Source organism: Culex pipiens, chromosome 2 (assembly GCF_016801865.2).
Source record: "Culex pipiens pallens isolate TS chromosome 2, TS_CPP_V2, whole genome shotgun sequence".
NCBI lineage: Eukaryota > Metazoa > Arthropoda > Insecta > Diptera > Culicidae > Culex > Culex pipiens.
This window is the reverse complement of record NC_068938.1, coordinates 95,315,513-95,332,478: the sequence shown is the minus strand read 5'-3', so window position 1 is coordinate 95,332,478 and position 16,966 is coordinate 95,315,513. Positions and strand designations below refer to the sequence as shown.

General features: G+C 38.9%; 1 protein-coding gene across 3 annotated transcripts in view; it reads right to left on the bottom strand.

Moving 5' to 3' along the window:
• The window catches only part of LOC120425849 (phospholipid-transporting ATPase VD), a 135,233-nt gene that overhangs the window by 6,380 nt on the left and 111,887 nt on the right, over window positions 1–16,966 (bottom strand). The window contains exons 3-10 of one of the 3 annotated variants that reach the window (XM_039590468.2): window positions 7,977–8,337; window positions 7,762–7,886; window positions 5,656–7,702; window positions 5,424–5,594; window positions 1,544–1,729; window positions 1,277–1,477; window positions 1,023–1,210; window positions 452–959 (exon numbers count right to left, since the gene is read on the bottom strand). In XM_039590468.2, coding sequence (XP_039446402.1) covers window positions 599–959; window positions 1,023–1,210; window positions 1,277–1,477; window positions 1,544–1,729; window positions 5,424–5,594; window positions 5,656–7,702; window positions 7,762–7,886; window positions 7,977–8,337 — 3,640 coding nt within the window. In that variant the 3' untranslated portion in view covers window positions 452–598. The remainder of the gene's footprint in view (window positions 1–451; window positions 960–1,022; window positions 1,211–1,276; window positions 1,478–1,543; window positions 1,730–5,423; window positions 5,595–5,655; window positions 7,703–7,761; window positions 7,887–7,976; window positions 8,338–16,966) is intronic. The other 2 variants (XM_039590470.2, XM_039590471.2) reach the window with 2 other exon arrangements.

Here is a 16,966-nt window from a genome sequence, read left to right as displayed (position 1 = left end):
TTATTTTTTTTTCAAAATTGATCAAAAATCTATTTTAAACTCTTCGTGGTCGTACAAAGGGTCATTGTACTTAGAAAAATAAGCTTTATCGTTGTGAACAATAATATCAGAGATCTAAGCTTATTTTGACTGCCCAATTGAACAATATGAAATAGATTTTAAAATATAAAAAAATCGTGCTAAATAAGAGTACTATACAGACTATCGAGCAAAAAAGGGTATTTTAAAGCAATGCAACAAGCTGCATAAACCTTTTTTATAGAATTAAAAATAAATGGGTGCAGAAAAACTGACACAGTGCAATGTTCATCGTCCAGATATAAAATATACAAATAAGAAAATGTAAAAAAATCCATTACCTAAAGCACCTCAATATTCCAGAAACCAAATAAGAAAACAACAAACTCACACACAAGACTCGTAAGAAAATCAAAATCTAGCCCAACTTTACCATTGGCATTCGCTTCGGTCACTCGACCTCGCTTTATCTCTCGAGCAAGCATTACAAATACTTGGCTGGTGATGATGGTGACTCTTGAAGCGCAAGCAACCCACAACCATGACCTTGCAGCAAGGCTCCCTCACTCTCTCACTCCATCTAGTACCCGAACCGTTCCTGGGGATTGTTCCGCTCCAGGATGCCGACGGCGGCGTTCAGCTTCTTGCGGGCTTTCAACGAGTTGCTACCCTTGGAGCTACTTCCGCCGCCGCCGCCCAGGTTCTTCCTAGTGGAGGAGGAGGAGGATGCGCCTCCGGCCGCATTCGTGGTCATGGTCGTGGTCGTCGTCGTCGTTGTTGTTGTTGTTGTCGTTAGGTACCTGAATATAGACGAGGCAGACGTGGACCGGGACCAGGTCACGAGCAGATTCTCACCTCTTCGTTTCTCTTCCTTGTACTGCAACGTCACGCGGATGCCCTCGCCCGGAAAGACAGTGTTCTCCAGCACGCGGTAGATGAAGCTGAAATTGAAGAATTCGTTGAGGTTTAGGCAAGATTTTGAAATGATCGTGCGACGATCTTACCGAGGTAGCAGAGCAAGCACCGCCGTCAAGGCAGTTATAAGGTAATACTGAATGGTACTCATGCTCATGTGGATCACCCAGTAGTTCGAGGGCAGCCCGAAGCAGCTCACGCACACGGTGTTGTACGCGAACGCGAACACGTAGAACGAACCTATACTAATTGCGATCGATAACACGTGAAGAATCGTCTGCGATGAAAGAAGAAATGGCTGATCAGTCAGAGAAACCCAAAACGACAAGCCTCGTCAACCTACCCATGACTTAACTTCTATGGCACAGTGCAGCAGCATCGCGAACAGACAGGACGACGTGATCGTCGTCCCGAACACCCACACGTCCACGTCCGAGTCCCAGAAGGTGGCCTTGGCCACGAAGAAGATCACCAGGCTCTGGTAGAGCGCGTCCAGCATCACGATCCAGAAGGTGTGCGGCTTGTAGCCCTTGCCGAGGCGACCCTGTGAAGGAATAAACCCAGTCAGTTTAGCAGAAAAAAAACAACCAACGTCTTGAAGTGTACTCACGTGCCGGTACAGCCGCGGGTAGTTGAGCAGCAGGTCGTCGATTATCTTCTTGTCGTACACGCCGATCGCGAGCGGGGGCAGCGCGGTAAAGATGAGGTTGTAGATCATCAGGTAGATCTCGTCGATCATGACGGCGCCGGAGAAGCCGCAGTACAGCTGGTACCAGAACAGCAGGAATACGAAGGCCTGGGTGTGAAGAAAGTGGGGTTATCAAGGTATCAAGCATTTGTACAGTTCTAATAAAGGTTTATAGTTGTTCGTATGTTCAGTAGTGCTAATAGGATATTACGGTCCTTGCTTTCTATACAATACTCCTTATTGTTTTGATATTCTGTATTTCACTTACTTTCAATACCCACAGGATAATTTTTCTGACATCCTGTTTCTTAATCTCGTTGTCTCCTTGTTGCCTAAACTTGAAAAAATCTGACTGTTTTGCTATCTTGTTGCCTTTTTGACTGTTGTTGTTCTGAACTGTGACTCTCTTGTTGTCTTGTTTTTTTTTTACCAAAATTACGATTAGACCTCGTTGACTATCTGGTTGTCTGACACTGACACTCTTCTCTTACGTTTATCCGTATTGTTGTCATGTTGTCATGTTATCGTAGCCGTAAGCAATCGTAAATTGGGTACTAAAGCCCTATGACAATTTTTATGTACAACGGTAAAAAACACGATTAAAAACCATTTCTGATCACTTTTTTTTCATTTTAATGCAAATTTTTTTTTTGACAAGACAACATTTTTTCGGTGGATCAACTATGGTCCCCTTGGAACGAGCTGTCAAGTAGGAGCTTTTCTGTCAAGAAGGACCGCGAGGTTAATTTTTCAAAATTGATTTAAAAATTCATTTTAAACTCTTTGTGGTCATACAAAGGGTCATTGTACTCAGAAAAATAAGCTTTATCGCTGTAAACAATAATATCAGCAATCTAAGCTTCATTTTAGGACCCAATTGTCGATAGTAGGTACATAAAGATTATTCAATCGTAATTTTTCGATCCACCATGGGACACATTACGACTGACAGTCGAGAAAATATCGATATTTATTCGACGCTTGCTTTCAAAAATTCCGAAATTTATCATTCAAAAAAATCAAAAACTCAAAAAGCCAATATTACGAATATAACAAAAAATACAAATGCGGGATTAATTTTTTTGTTTTGAATTTCAGAATATTTAAATTTTGTTTTTTTTGTTTTTTTTTGTTTTTTTTTGTTTTTTTGTTTTTTTTTTGTTTTTTTTTTGTTTTTTTTTGTTTTTTTTTTTTGTTTTTTTAGTTTTTTTTTTGTTTTTTTTATTCTTAGTTTTAATTCTTTATTTTTTTTTTAATTCTTTATTTTTTAGATTAGTGCGCTGACCACGGGGACGCGCTGTCTTGTTTTTGCATGCTCATTTTCATTTCTTTTGTGCCGCTGTTTGTGTGCTTGGGTGAGTGGTTGTTATAATTAAATAATGGCATCATTAGTGCGCTGACCACGGGGACGCGCTGTCTTGTTTTTGCATGCTCATTTTCATTTCTTTTGTGTCGCTGTTTGTGTGCTTGGGTGCGTGGTTATTATATATAGGTGAAGGGATTTTATTAAATGATCATTATATTGCATTATTATATTTATTTGATTATATAACCACACTGTATTTTACACTAAACACATCATACAAAACACATATGAAACTGTAAACAGGAGCGTTTGGTACGGTATGTCCACGCATCCTTCCTCCCCTGTAGATTCTGTGAAATGTGATCCGTTCTCAGAATCCTCTCTGCGATAAACACAACGTAGTAGGGCTGGCCGCTTTAATTTTTGCAATACATTTTCGGGTGTTCTCGGATGTACTGTAATTATTAATAATGACAAGAAAAGTGCTTAGGACGTAATCTAATCACAAGACTTTCCAGCATGCTTTCATCGGACTGGCTGCGTTTGTGTTAGATTAGATTAGATTAGATTAAAAAAAAAAATTCAAAAATTAAGACTTTTAAAAATACAATAATTGAAAGATTAAAAATTAAAAAAAAACATTTTTCAAAATATTAACCTAATTTTAAAATTTCAGAATTTAAGAATTTTTAAATTCTTTTTTTCCTAATTATTAAATTTTTAAAATGTTTAAACTTTTAAAATATCAGATTCAATTTTTTTAAAATTTTAGTTTTCCTAATTTTGATTTTTTTTAATCTTTTATTTCTTTTTTCGTTATTATTATTTTAGTAATTCTAGAATTTTGAAAATTTCGAATTGATGTTCAAACCAAAAAGTAAAATTATTGATTTAAAAAATTAAGAAATTCAAAATAACAAATATACAAAAAACTCAAAATTAAAATGAAAAATACAATTCAATTATTGTATTTTTCATTTTAATTTCAAAAAATGAAAAATATAATTAAAAAAAACGTATGAAAAATTGTGGAATTTTTTTAAGTTTTTGAAATCATAACTTTATTTTAAAACTTTTGAATTTCAGAATTTTGAATTTTTAGAAATTTTAAACTCATAGATTTTCATCATTTCTAAAAATTTTAAAATGTTCAAATTAAAAAAAAATCCAATAAATTTTAGATTATTGAATTTATAATTTTTTGACTTAGGATTTTGGAACCATTATTTTATTTAATTTTTATAATTTCGTTTTTATTATTTTCGTGATTTCAGAATTTTGAAAATTTTGAATTGATGTTCAAACTAAAAAGCTAAACTTCTGATTCTAAAAATTCAAAAAATCAAAAACACAAAAATTGAAAAATTATTTTTTTTAAAATACTGTAATAGAAAGAATAAAAAATAGAATCTAGACTATCGAAAATGTTATTATTAAAAAATCTAAATGAGGAATTAAAAACTAAAAAAACTTAAACTAAATTAAATCTTATTATTGACATTTGGTTTCCCTAACTTACTGTTCCGTAACTTGCTATTCTGTACTTTACTTCTTCCTTTTGGAGTTTCTTTGAGTTGGTATTCCGTAGCCTCGAACTGTCTTCATATTTTTTGCCTTCCTCACCTTACTGAGGAAAGGCTATAAAATCACTTGAAAAATGAACTTTTTAGTTAGACCTCATTTGTACATATCGACTCAAAATCACCAGCTGAGCAAATGTCTGTGTGTTTGGCTGTATGCAGACATGTGTACCGAATCAATGTCACTGGAATATCTCGTTACTGTCTGGGACGATTTTGACCGTATTGGCCTTATTCGATTCGTCTTGGGTTCCCATAAGTCCCTATTGACATTTATAAGATTTAGTAAAGCACACCAAAAGTTATGCTTAAAAACTGCTGCATATAAATTTCACGATTTGCAAAAAAGGTGGTTTTGCATGAAAACCTGCCAGATTATATATTTTTAGAAAGGTTCTGAAATGACCTTTCTTGTGGATTAAGAGTTTGCTAGATCTGACTTACCTATCTAAACTTACAAGCAATTAAAAAATGGTCTGAATTTACATAACCTCAACCCATTTCGCCACCAAAAAGCCGTGTAGAGGGATGCCATTTTCCTAAAGGCGGTGTATGTATAATCTTGACAAAAAATCTGTAGGTAGTCAGTTTTTTACTCATCACTTATTTTTATTAGGACCTCTTAGGTGCTGCGATCACGTTAGGGGCGATCCATAAATTATGTGGACACTTTAGGGGGGTGGAATCACTCTATAAATGAGAGGAAGGCACCAGGATTAAGTAACGTTTTTTTCATAATATTTCGAGGTGTTTCTTTGTTCTGACTGCTTTTTGCTGACTTGCTATTTTATCCTAACTTGCATTTCTGATGTTGGCTTTTTCGACTACTGTTTTTTGGACCACCCAGACTAACTTGTTGAACGAATGTTTTGGTTCGATACCATGAGAAGCTCAACTTGACATATGAATAACTTACGGCATTTTTGTAGAAGAAGTAGATGATCATTCGCGCCAACCGATCGTAGTTCCAGTGGCCGTGCACCAGCAGCAACTTCTCCAGAATCTTAAACTTGGCGATCGTAAAGTCGGACGCCATCACCGCTTGCATACCCTCCTGACCGCAGATACCAACGCCTACGTCCGCCATCTGTAGTGAAGAAGTTCAGCATCAAAAATGTATTTTTTTCGACGGAGTTCAGCAGACTCACCTGAATCATCGACACGTCGTTCGCCCCGTCCCCGATCGCCAGCGTGCTCATCCGCAGCTCCTCCTTGACCACCTTCACTAGGAACGCCTTCTGAAGGGGGGTCGCCCGGCAGCACAGCACCGACGAGCAGTACTTGGTCAGCTGGAGGAACGGCTTCGTCAGGTTCGACCGCAGATCGAGGATGAACGTGAGCGTCTTGCCGTCGACGACCAGCGCGCGGCCCTTCTCGCGATCACTCCGGATGCTAAAGTCTACGTCGTTCAGCTGCTTCTCGATCTCGTTCAGGTAGAAGTTGATGCACGCTTCGGCGGAATCGCGCGATCGCGCCGTCAGCCGGAGGATGTCCATCTGGGGGTTGAAGAGACGCGCCGAGTAGGCCACGTTGATGGCGGTTTCGGTTTTGTCCCCGGTCAGGACCCATATCACGATGCCGGACTGGATGAGGGAGGCGATCGCTTCGGGGACTCCCTCTTGGAGGCGGTCCTCGATGCCGGTGGTTCCGAGCAGGGTGAGGTTGCGTTCGAGTAGGCTGAACGATTCTCGGATCTTCTTTTCGCGGTTTTCCATGCTGAGTTCGCACTCCTGGTGTTTGCTGTACCACTCGGAGAAGTCGGTGGCGTCGAGGTGTCGTTTGGCCATGACCAGGACGCGGAGGCCTTGCCGGGCGTAGAGGTTCAGCTGGTGTTGGGTTTGCTCGCGAAGTCGGTACTCCTCGGAGTTGGGCGCACACGGTGCTAGACTAGACATAATGGAACTGTCGGCGCCTTTGGTGTAGAGGACGACGTCCTGGGTGCCGGTTTTGCGGACCACCACCGACATGCACTTGCGGTTCGAGTCGAACGGGAGGATCTTGAGCACTTCGTACTCGATCACGCCATCACCCGGGACGTTCACCAGTACGTGGTTTGGACTTCGGTTGATTAGACAGCAGTCGTAGCTGTACGCCGCGTTGACCAGCGCCAGCTCGTCGGGGCTTTCCGCTTCGAAGATTGGGCGGCGATCACTTGGTGTCGATCCCTGCGACAGGGACTTTTGGAACTTAACGCTATTCATGTTGAACTTGTTCTTATTACTACCCTTGAACGGGCCCTTGGGCAGCTTTGCTACCAGCGACTTGACGCGGGCCGTTGGCGTGATCGCCTTCAGTTTCATTGGCGGACTCTCCGACATGGGTGACGTTTCCGCTGAGCTGCTGATCGGCGACAGCGATGGCACATGGGTTTGCTTCAACGGCAGTGACGAGGGTGCATTTGGCGGTGGGGAGGGGGTGATCGATCGTGACTCTGTCAATCGGGCGTACCGATCGCTCGCCGGATCAACGCCGTTGGCAATTCCTTCGGCGATCACCGGCCGCACCAGCGTGACGCTCGTGTCACTGTCGTTCAGTTCGATCACTCCGCTCGCGTTCATGTGGTCCTTGTGGGGTGTGGCACTGACCACCACCGTGTTGCAGATCGCCAACACCAGGAAAAACTCCTGGATCTGTTGGGCACTGCCGGTCAACCTGCCCGCGTCGGTGGTCTGGTTTAAATTCTCTACTAAGCTAATATTTGGCTGAAGGTTCGGCACGACACCTCCCATTTTGGTCAGTTCTTTCTCCTCCTCCGTTTCCGGATGGTTGTAGTCCACCCCCACGATCGTACACCGCCGGAAGATCATACGGTTCTCCGTCAGCGTGCCCGTTTTGTCCGAAAATATGTACCTAACCTGACCCAACTCCTCCGTAATGTTCATCGCCCGACACTCGGTACGCTTGTTCGTCTGCGGATCGTACAAATCCAAACTGTTGTGGATGTGGTACACCTGCATGATCTTGCACAACTCAATCGTCACGTACAAAGAAAGTGGAATCATAATCTGTAAAATTATCACAAACGTCCAGAACGCCAGCAGACCCTCGTAGTCCGGATCAATCTCGAACGGGAGGTACGGAATTCGGAAGGTCTTATTGTACTTGTCGTCGGGGACCTTATCCACGAACGAGGACAGCCACATCTTGCACCCAATCGCACCGATCACGCACAGGATGATGAGTATGATGACGCACCTACGAAAATTGCGTTGCTTTAATAAATCATCCATTTTCGCATTCTACCAATCGCTTACCATATGACATCGATATTCATCTGCTGCTCGATCTGGGACCGCTTGTACCGGGGTCCACTGTTGTTCAGCATCGCCTTCGTTTCGTGCCCGGCGTACACAACGATCCCCTCGGCATAGTCCGTGTTCTAGAAAACAAAAACAAAATCAAACCCAATCAAGACCAATCAGTGATTAATTCAAAGCGAATCAAATCAATTGACAACGATTGCACCCACCTTCAGTCGACTTTCGCGCAGCAGCAAACTCTCCGTTGAAACCGGGACGCGCTCGCCGGACGGATGTATCACAGCGCCGTGAAAGCGGTAGATCTTGGTGGACGGGGCGTCCACCTCGACCCGGCTCGTGAACTTGCTCTGCACGAACGAGTGCTGCTTCTCGGCGAACCCGCGGATAACCTGCCGCCGCTTGAGGTTCGTCTCCCCGTCCAGGTCGCACGTGTCGATGTAGCACACGCCGTGCGGGTCGCTCGACTTGAGCAGCAGGATGTCCGCCGGGACGGTTTCGTTGTTGGACAGATGGACCAGGTCTCCCACGCGCACATCTTGCCACAGGACCTTCTTGTAGCGCTCGGATTCACTGTTTGGAAAAAGAGGAGAGAAAAAAAGGTGGGCAATGAATTAATAAATGCGGGTAAAAGTTCACGGAGCGGTCAGCGCGAATGTATTTATTCAGTCCACGTGCGTCTTTTGCTTCCTTTTGAATTTAAAATACAGTTTATGCCAGTGCGAGCGCGTGTCCACGATCACTTTATAAGAGTGTGGAGGGTGTGTGTGGATTACGTTTCGCGGCGCGCACTTTCAAATGCAATATGAGTTATGAGAACGCGCAGAATGAATTTAAAGTAAATGAGCGTTAATAAAGAGCAACGATGTAAAATGTCAATAGTTCGAGTACGTGCCGGCGGCGATTGGCAAGAGTACAGCTTTGGTATCGTTTGAAATCAAATCAGTAGAAATCTTGTAACAGTTTCGATTGGAAATTCCAAGACTATTCCATTCAAACTTTGTAGAAATACCATTCGGCACTGCGTAAAGATTCACGATTGCTTCAGTTATAAAGTTGAAAATCAAACCATTAGTTCCCGAGATATCGATTATCAAAAAAAAAATCAGTTTTAATTTTTATGTTTGCATTATTTAATATTGTTTTCGATTTTTTAGAACATTTTTTAAATAATTACTTGGTCAAACATTATTTGGCCACTCTGTTATTTTCTGAAAAGATGCCATTTTATGTTCCCCAAACACATGAAAAAAAATGTAAATGTGTAAAATTTTCGGTGATTTTCTGAAAAATTTGAGTGACAAAAAGATAATTGAAAAAATCCGTTTTTATGTTTTTTTCGGTGCAGTCTAAATTCAAACCTACAACTTTGCCGAAAACATCAACAAGGTTTATTAGAGCACGGGTATGAAGCTTCAAGCAATTTCAATATGGCGACTTGTATCAGAAGAAAGTGAATCATTTTCGCTAGTTCTCACTGTTCTGTGTTCTGCGTGCACGTCCGCAAACATAGACCACACACATAATAACACAAAGCTCCACCAATAGGCAAAAGGTGATTACGAATATTTTTGACACTTTCGTTAAAAATATGCGGTTTTGCAAAAACAAATAGCAAAACCAGCTTTCAAGTGTAGATCGACTGTCAAACTTGTACAGTCATCCCACATATTCGGAACACCCACAAATTCGGAACACTTTCGAGATAATTTGTCAATAGCATGCCAAATGCAGCTTTTCCGTCAACTTTACCATTTTTAGGACCTTTATTTGGACATTCTCTTGCTATTTCATTAGTAAAAGTAGTACATTTTAGACAAAAACTTCATTTCAAGACAATTTTATCCAGAGCAGCAAAACACTGCCTCCAAATTGCCTGTTTCATAATTGTGGGATGTTATTGTGCCTCCCACAATTGTGGAACACCTGAATTTAACTGATATTTCCACAAAAAAGTCATCAGACCATGTATAAAACATCACTAAGCATGAGTTCCATTGATTTCAGTGTGTGAAGTCATTATTTTGTTAAAAATCTGTATTGCTGGAGAGAACCAAGGTTTGTTTACATCCGTAAGAAAAAAGTGTTCCGAATTTGTGGTTTTCATGGGTCAATGTTTTTCTTTAAAATATGCTATAAAACGTAAAAAACTACAGCCGGTCTATACATTAATCGAAAGATCTCAAGAAAAGCTTCCACATGAAGGAAAAAGCAAAACATTATGTTCGACTATCGATTTTGTATGATTTTTCAACCATCGGCCTATCTGTAAACCGTTCCGAATATGTGGGATGACTGTAATTCGTTGCTGATTTGTTCGAAAATTTGTTAAAAATAATAAGTTTTTTTGCAGCACCCATTTTGGATGGACATTTCTGTTGTCGCCTTCTGGTTCCTTGGATTGGCCATGGATAAGTACACAGGACAGCTACCACCACGTGGCGCCACTGTTCCGAATGAGAAAATGATACAGGTTTTTCAGACGAGATTCAATCCCGTGGGTTCAATCAGAGGGAAGCCCCCCAAAAGATATCAATCATACAACATAAAAAAATATTTAAAATAAGTAAAACGGCCGATTCCGTGGAGAATTGCTCGTATTGGAAAAATCGTGCAAAAACTTTAAAATATTTTTTTATTCGCGCCGAAATAAAAAAAAACATTCAATAGATGTTTCAAAACACAACTCTTGAATGTATTTGAACATAAAAACCCGATTTAATATTACCAGAGGTGAAATAGAGCCTTTCTTACAAAATGATGAAACTCCGACAAATAGATTGGTGCAATTATTTTTTCAGAAACATAATGATACCACAATTTGACCTAAGGCTTCGAATCTTTTAAGGCTAAACCTCGAATGCCATTTTTTTTTAATTTCAGAGACACATTATGCTGTCCCTGATCGCACAAATGTCCCATATGCATTTTCATCCTTTTTGAGTTATTGATGAAGTTTTGTTCAAAATCGTGTGATCTTTCAGAAAAGCCTATAACATCCAGTTATAGGAAAGGAGGAGGAAATCCACTTTTTTCGCGAAAACTGTACACGTAGCGTTTTTCTCAGCTTTCTGTTTTTGCATATGGGACATTTATGCGAACATGGGCAGTATGGGTCACAATATAATTTTATTTATTTAAGAAAAACATATTGGATTGACATTATTAGAAAAAAATTAAGGGTACTCAGTCTTTAATGTTAGTCTATGATTAACTTAAAAAAATATTAATCGATATTGCACTTTGTCGATCTATTATGAGAAGCCAGAAAGCACACTTTCACGCGCAACGTAAAACGCGCAAGCGTAAATGTGCTGGCGTTTATGCTTCGACTTGACGACTTTTCGAACGAGAACGAGCCGGGACAAAAAGTCAGCCGCTCTCAAATCAAGTGCGGAATCCGATCGATGTAAAATTTGTTGACAAGTTTGATCGAGTCGTAAACATTCAGTTGGAAAGATAAATTCGAGTGAAATTGATAACCTTTTTTTTTAAAGAAATTTACACTTTATATAAAGAAAACTCACACAGCTCTTACGTTTGAACCAACCGTCTGATCAATACCAAAACTTACTCGAATATAATTCATACCAAATGCTTTCGATCGAGAATGGGCTGGGACTTTAAATTTGATGTTCAGTATATGATTTTCTATAAAATCAAAAATTTAATAGGAAAAAATAGGGTAAAAATAAGACGTAAAACACGAAAATGGCTATATCTCTGGAAATAAATTTGGGAAAAGCTTCAAATTTTGGGCCCAAGCAGTTTATGGTGCATGTTTTCGAATGGCTGTTTGAAACTGAATTCTTTTAATTTAATAGTCCAAAAAATACCTCTATAAATGTCTTTGACCACATTTACTGGTCGAAAATTTTGAATCGAAAAATAAAATGTTCGTCTCCGACCCCACGGCTACAAATCTGAAATATAAAATTTGTGGGTTTTACGAGTGGTTTTCCAGTGCTGGAAGACACAAATTTTTAAGAGCGGATACAGACATCGCACAAGTATTTCAGAATAAGAGCTCTCAAAAATCAGCCTTTGAGTTCCGGGTTTCGGGCCAAAATTCAATCGAAAAAGCGCATCAAAACCTTCAAATTAGTAATAGGATTTTTTCTGGGGCGAATTTTTTAAGATTTATTAGAAAAGTGTTTTTCCAAAAGCAAACCTTAAACCTTTCTTTTGTAAGAAAAGAAAAAAAATATTTCAAACAAAAATTTTCATGCAAATTTGAAAAACTTTCTCCAAAAAACGTTGTTAAGTTATTTAAATGTGATAACTAATGTTCATAGTGCAAAACGTTTTAAATTTGGAGAAAAAAAACGTAAATTAATGGGGAAAATTCTCGTATGTTAAGCAGGTTAGGCACTCGCACCAAAATCCATCCAATTAGCTGATTTTCAGTTTATAAAAAAAACTTTTTTTTTATAAAACTGTTGATAGAAACGATGAGTAATGCTTCAAAAGGTATTATGATAAAATATGTGAATTTTAATGCAAGTTGCATGTAAATAAATTTACATAAAATCTAACAGCGGCAATTCCCTACGAAAAAAAGTTCTCCGATCGATTTTTTGGGGGTTCCTTGGTCAAAATAATTAGACCTGTATTTTTTTTTTGTTTGGCTATTACGGTGACCTAAGCCGTATTAGAGTGGTCCGAAAAAGGCCATTTTCGCCAATTTTCGCAAAAAACACATATTTCCAAAAATCATAATTGCGCACCATTTCAACCGATGTTAGCCGTCTTGGACGCAAACGCAAGGGTATTAGATAGGTTTTTGAGGAAAAATAATTAAAAGTTTCAAATATAATGAAATAAATACTTAAAATGCTGTTTTGAAGGTATCTGGACAAAACAGCCTATGTCTGAAAATATTTTTATCGGATTCCTCGGTAAATTTTTCATAACATATCAAAAAACGGTGAAGTTATGTTTTCAATATTCTGAGATAAGATTTTTGAAAATAAAAACTGAGTTTTTCGACGAGCTACGCACAGAAACGGAAAAATGACAAAAATTGGAAATTTTTTTTTTTATTATATTTGAAACAACTAATTATTTTTCCTTAAAAGCCTCTCTAATACCCTTTCGTTTGCGTCCAATAAGGCTAAAATCGATTATGGTGCGGAGTTATGTTCTTTGAAAAAATGTGGTTTTTGCTAAAATCTACAAAAATGACAATTTTTCGAACCACCCTAATACGGCGTAGGTCACCCTAATGGCCAAACAAAATAAAAATACGGGTCTAATTATTTCAACCAAAGTTTAGAGCTCGATCGGAGAACTTTTTTTTTCGAATCATGCTCTTTTCGTGGGGAATTGCTTTGCTTGAATTTGCTGATTGGAAATTTAAAATTTTCATGGAATTTGGCAGAAGACCTAAAATTTTGACTTTCGACCTTTTTCCACTCTGGGTAATTTCAATGAATAAATAAAATCACATCCTTTTAAAAAGTGATAAAAATTTTCGTTAAAACTTGGCAGTCATTGCTAAGAGTAGATGGGACTATCCACGTACTTAACTGACGTTCTACTTAAAATTGCCCCATGTAACCACTTTATAAAAAGAAAACTTTATTCGAAAAAAAACTGTCAAAACAACACCAAGTCTGTTTGTTCCAAAATCAAAATCAGTCAAACCATCCACTTTCACGACCCCCGGGTCTTTTGTGGTCCCTATTGCAAGTTTCTGCTCGAACCTAGGATTCCAAGAAATTGAATGGGGAGAGCACCCAAACCTATTTTTACTCCAAGGAACCTCCCACTCCAGGGTTCGAGCTGACGACCTTTGGATTGCGAGTCCAACCGCCCCCAGCGATTCCACCGGAGCAGGATTGGTTTGGTGTGTTGTTTGTACTTATAGCGTGGAGACGACACCTACACTTGGAATGAATTAAATTTCATAAAGTCAAAATCGTCCAAAACTGACATGGGACAATGATGCATAGTACGGCAGTAAAGGTAATCAAAATTCAGGCTTAAAATTTCCCCTGTTTTTTTCAGTAATCGACACCATGGTATTTGATATTCAAATTGCTCTAATTTCGTCCTCATTGATGATTCACGCTAAGTTGCACAAAGCAGCAACAGCTGAATCATCCCCAGTTTAGACCCAAAACCCCAACCGCAAACACAAAACTTCATGAATGTTTAACCCAAAACGGCATGACCTTACTCAAACAAAACACACTTCTAACCCAGTTTCGGCGAGGCAGCCTTCACCCAAGGCCACCAAGGTAAACAAAACAAAGTACGGCCGATTTAATCTGCGGTGTGGCAGTCCCCAAAGTAAACCTTGTCGAAAGTGTTCACCCAAACCATTACACCCTTGGCCACTTGTTCCCACGTGACCTCCGGTGCGTACACACCCCGTAATGTTGTGCCCGATGGTCAAATCAATCCGGTTCCGATCATTAGTCATAATTTCACGTGCTCCGTGGCGGCCACGCTGATTACACACCGATTACTGTTTATTCCTTGATGTCGTTCTACACCCCGCCCTCGTCTCGCCTTCCAGAACCAAACCCAAACAACATAATTGACCACGCCCCCTCTTTCCACCCTTTCCCACCCATCAATAAATGATTGGGGCAATTTGTGAAAATAAACATCAATTATTCAGGAGCGAGAGAGAAAAAGGAGAGTTAGCAGCGGGGGGTGGAACTACTTTTCTTGTGACGTGACCTGTCCTCACGGTCCTTCACGGCACTGCGGCGGGTGTCACACGGTGTTCCAGTGAGTAGAGTGACATGCAATGCACCACCATCCGGTGTGTAGTGGAACTTGAACTTGCCTGGTCACTGATTTTATTTTCTCACTTGGGTGATAACCCTCAACAGTTTTTTTTATTTTTTTAATAAAATTTATTGACTTTAAACATTTAATTGGTTATTTTTATACCCATAATTAAATAATTTTATTATCTTCTATCTCCAAGAAAAAACTGTTACCTACTTTAAGGGTTAACTGAGCGAAATTCTTCGGAAAAAAACCGACCAGCAGTGTCCCACCAAAGTGATGAATATTTAATGGAACTGTGGGACGAATGACGACTGAAAGGAAAGTTTCCAAAGATTTGCTGGTGCACTGCCGTCATTAGCAACATAAAAATCGTAGAAATTTTTGTTCTTTAGGTGGAAAAGAAGAAAAAATGGTTTATGGGTCGCACTAAGCAAAGTTCTGCTAATAGTGAGTGGAAGAGGAAAGCCAGAGGCAGAGGCATTATGCTAATCGATGTTGGCTGGAATACTAACCCAGTTGAACAGGTGTTCTCGGTTTATCTCGGTCTAGGTTCCAAAATGTCGTAAGGATATCTGTAGTTTACACTTAGAAACAAAAACAAAAACAAAGGGAATTTTCTCTAGTTTTCAGCTAGAGCTCTGAATTCCCGATTCCCGATCGTTCATTTGGCGGCCATGTTTGTTTTAGAAGAAAAAAACTTTCAAACCTTGATCCAGAATGTTTCAATCAAAAAATGGTTTTCTTTTTGTTGTTTGTAGGAGATCGGACATATCACAAGCACACATGCGAGTTTCGCACAAAAACACATAAAAAACATAACTCCGCGCCATTTGTATTGAACACAAATGAAAGGGCATTTGAAAATTAAGGAAAAAAAATGAAAAATTCAAAAATCTTGCCTGACATTTGGAAAAGTCATAAAATGCTGTTGAAGGTCTCGAGACCAAAGAGCCTATATCAGAATAATTAAATATAACGTATAAAAAATGCATTTTCGGATTCTTCAGACAATTTTCCACTAAGAGAAGGTAAACGAAGTTAGTGAATAATAAAAATGTTGTGTTTTTGAAACATAATTAAGGGGTTACATACACGTAAAAAATCACAAAATTTTACATTACAGAAGATTTATTAAATCCACTAAAAGATGATTTTAAATCACTCCTGAAAGTTTCATGAAGATATTACATGATTAAACTGAGTTAGAGACGATTTTAAGCTCAACATTTTGCCGTGCGCAAAGCGGACTGTCAAACTTATGAGCGTTTTTCTCGAAACACCGAGATGATTTACGGGTGCCACGATATCTCGTGATGGGATAGACCAAATTGGCTAACATTTTGGGTGAAGACTCTCAAGACATAGTCCGTGTGCCCGATTTTGAAATTTTGCTTTAAAAACAATAAAAAATCAAAAACTGATGATTTTTTTAATGAAAACCCCAAATCGGCCTTTGGACCGATGCACACAGGACCGGTTTAATGAGTCTTCATGAAAAAAGTGAGTCGATTTGGGCAAGGCAATAGCTATATCTCGGCAATGATACAACCAAATGTCTTCAAATTTTTTTGATGATAGATGAAAATGTATATTTTAATGCCCTGAAAACAGATTTTAAATAAACTTAAGTGTGTGCTCACACCAACCTATGACTTTTTTGTCGATTTACATAATGAAACCCCTTAAATATTTTTTTTCAAATTTGAAGGTATTTTCAGTAGAACAAATTTCATATGAAATGTGTGTTCAGTTCAAAATGCAATATGAATCGGTAATTTTATAAATAAAACTTTTTTTAACAAATTTCCGGCAAATTCTGACTTTTTTACAATTTTACCCAAATTTTTTCTATGTATTTTGTTAAAAAGCTTACAAACTTATGTAACTAAATATAAACATTGTTTTTTTTAACTATATCAGCAACTTTAGAGATGGTACATAAAATAAAAACATAAAAATAAAATTTGAACACCTTCAACCTGATTTTAACAACAAAAACTATGAGTACCGTCAGTGGAGGTGACTATGGGTCAAAAAACGATACACCTCTCGTAATTTCTTAGTAACAAAAACAATTTAAATAACATCGAAAATCTTTCAACGTAGATTTGTTCTTAGATAGTTAACTATCATTTTCCCAAAATATGGTAGATTTTGATGAACACTACCTTAGTTGCCAATAGTTCAAAAATTGACCCAATCTCACCCCTTACAGGGGGTGACATTGGGTCAAATGAAACACAACGATATGGTAAAAACAAGTCATCCAACAGTGTTTTTTGTTAGAGGGAATCGTATTAACATGCTACAATGTTTGAAGTAGATATTTGCAAACAATTCCGAGCAATTCCAACAAAAATATAAGAAAAATGATTTTTTGAGAGGTCAAAAACGTACCTCACCTTTAGATAGCTGCCAAAATAACAGGATTTGTTCTAGGAACGAGATTTTTTCA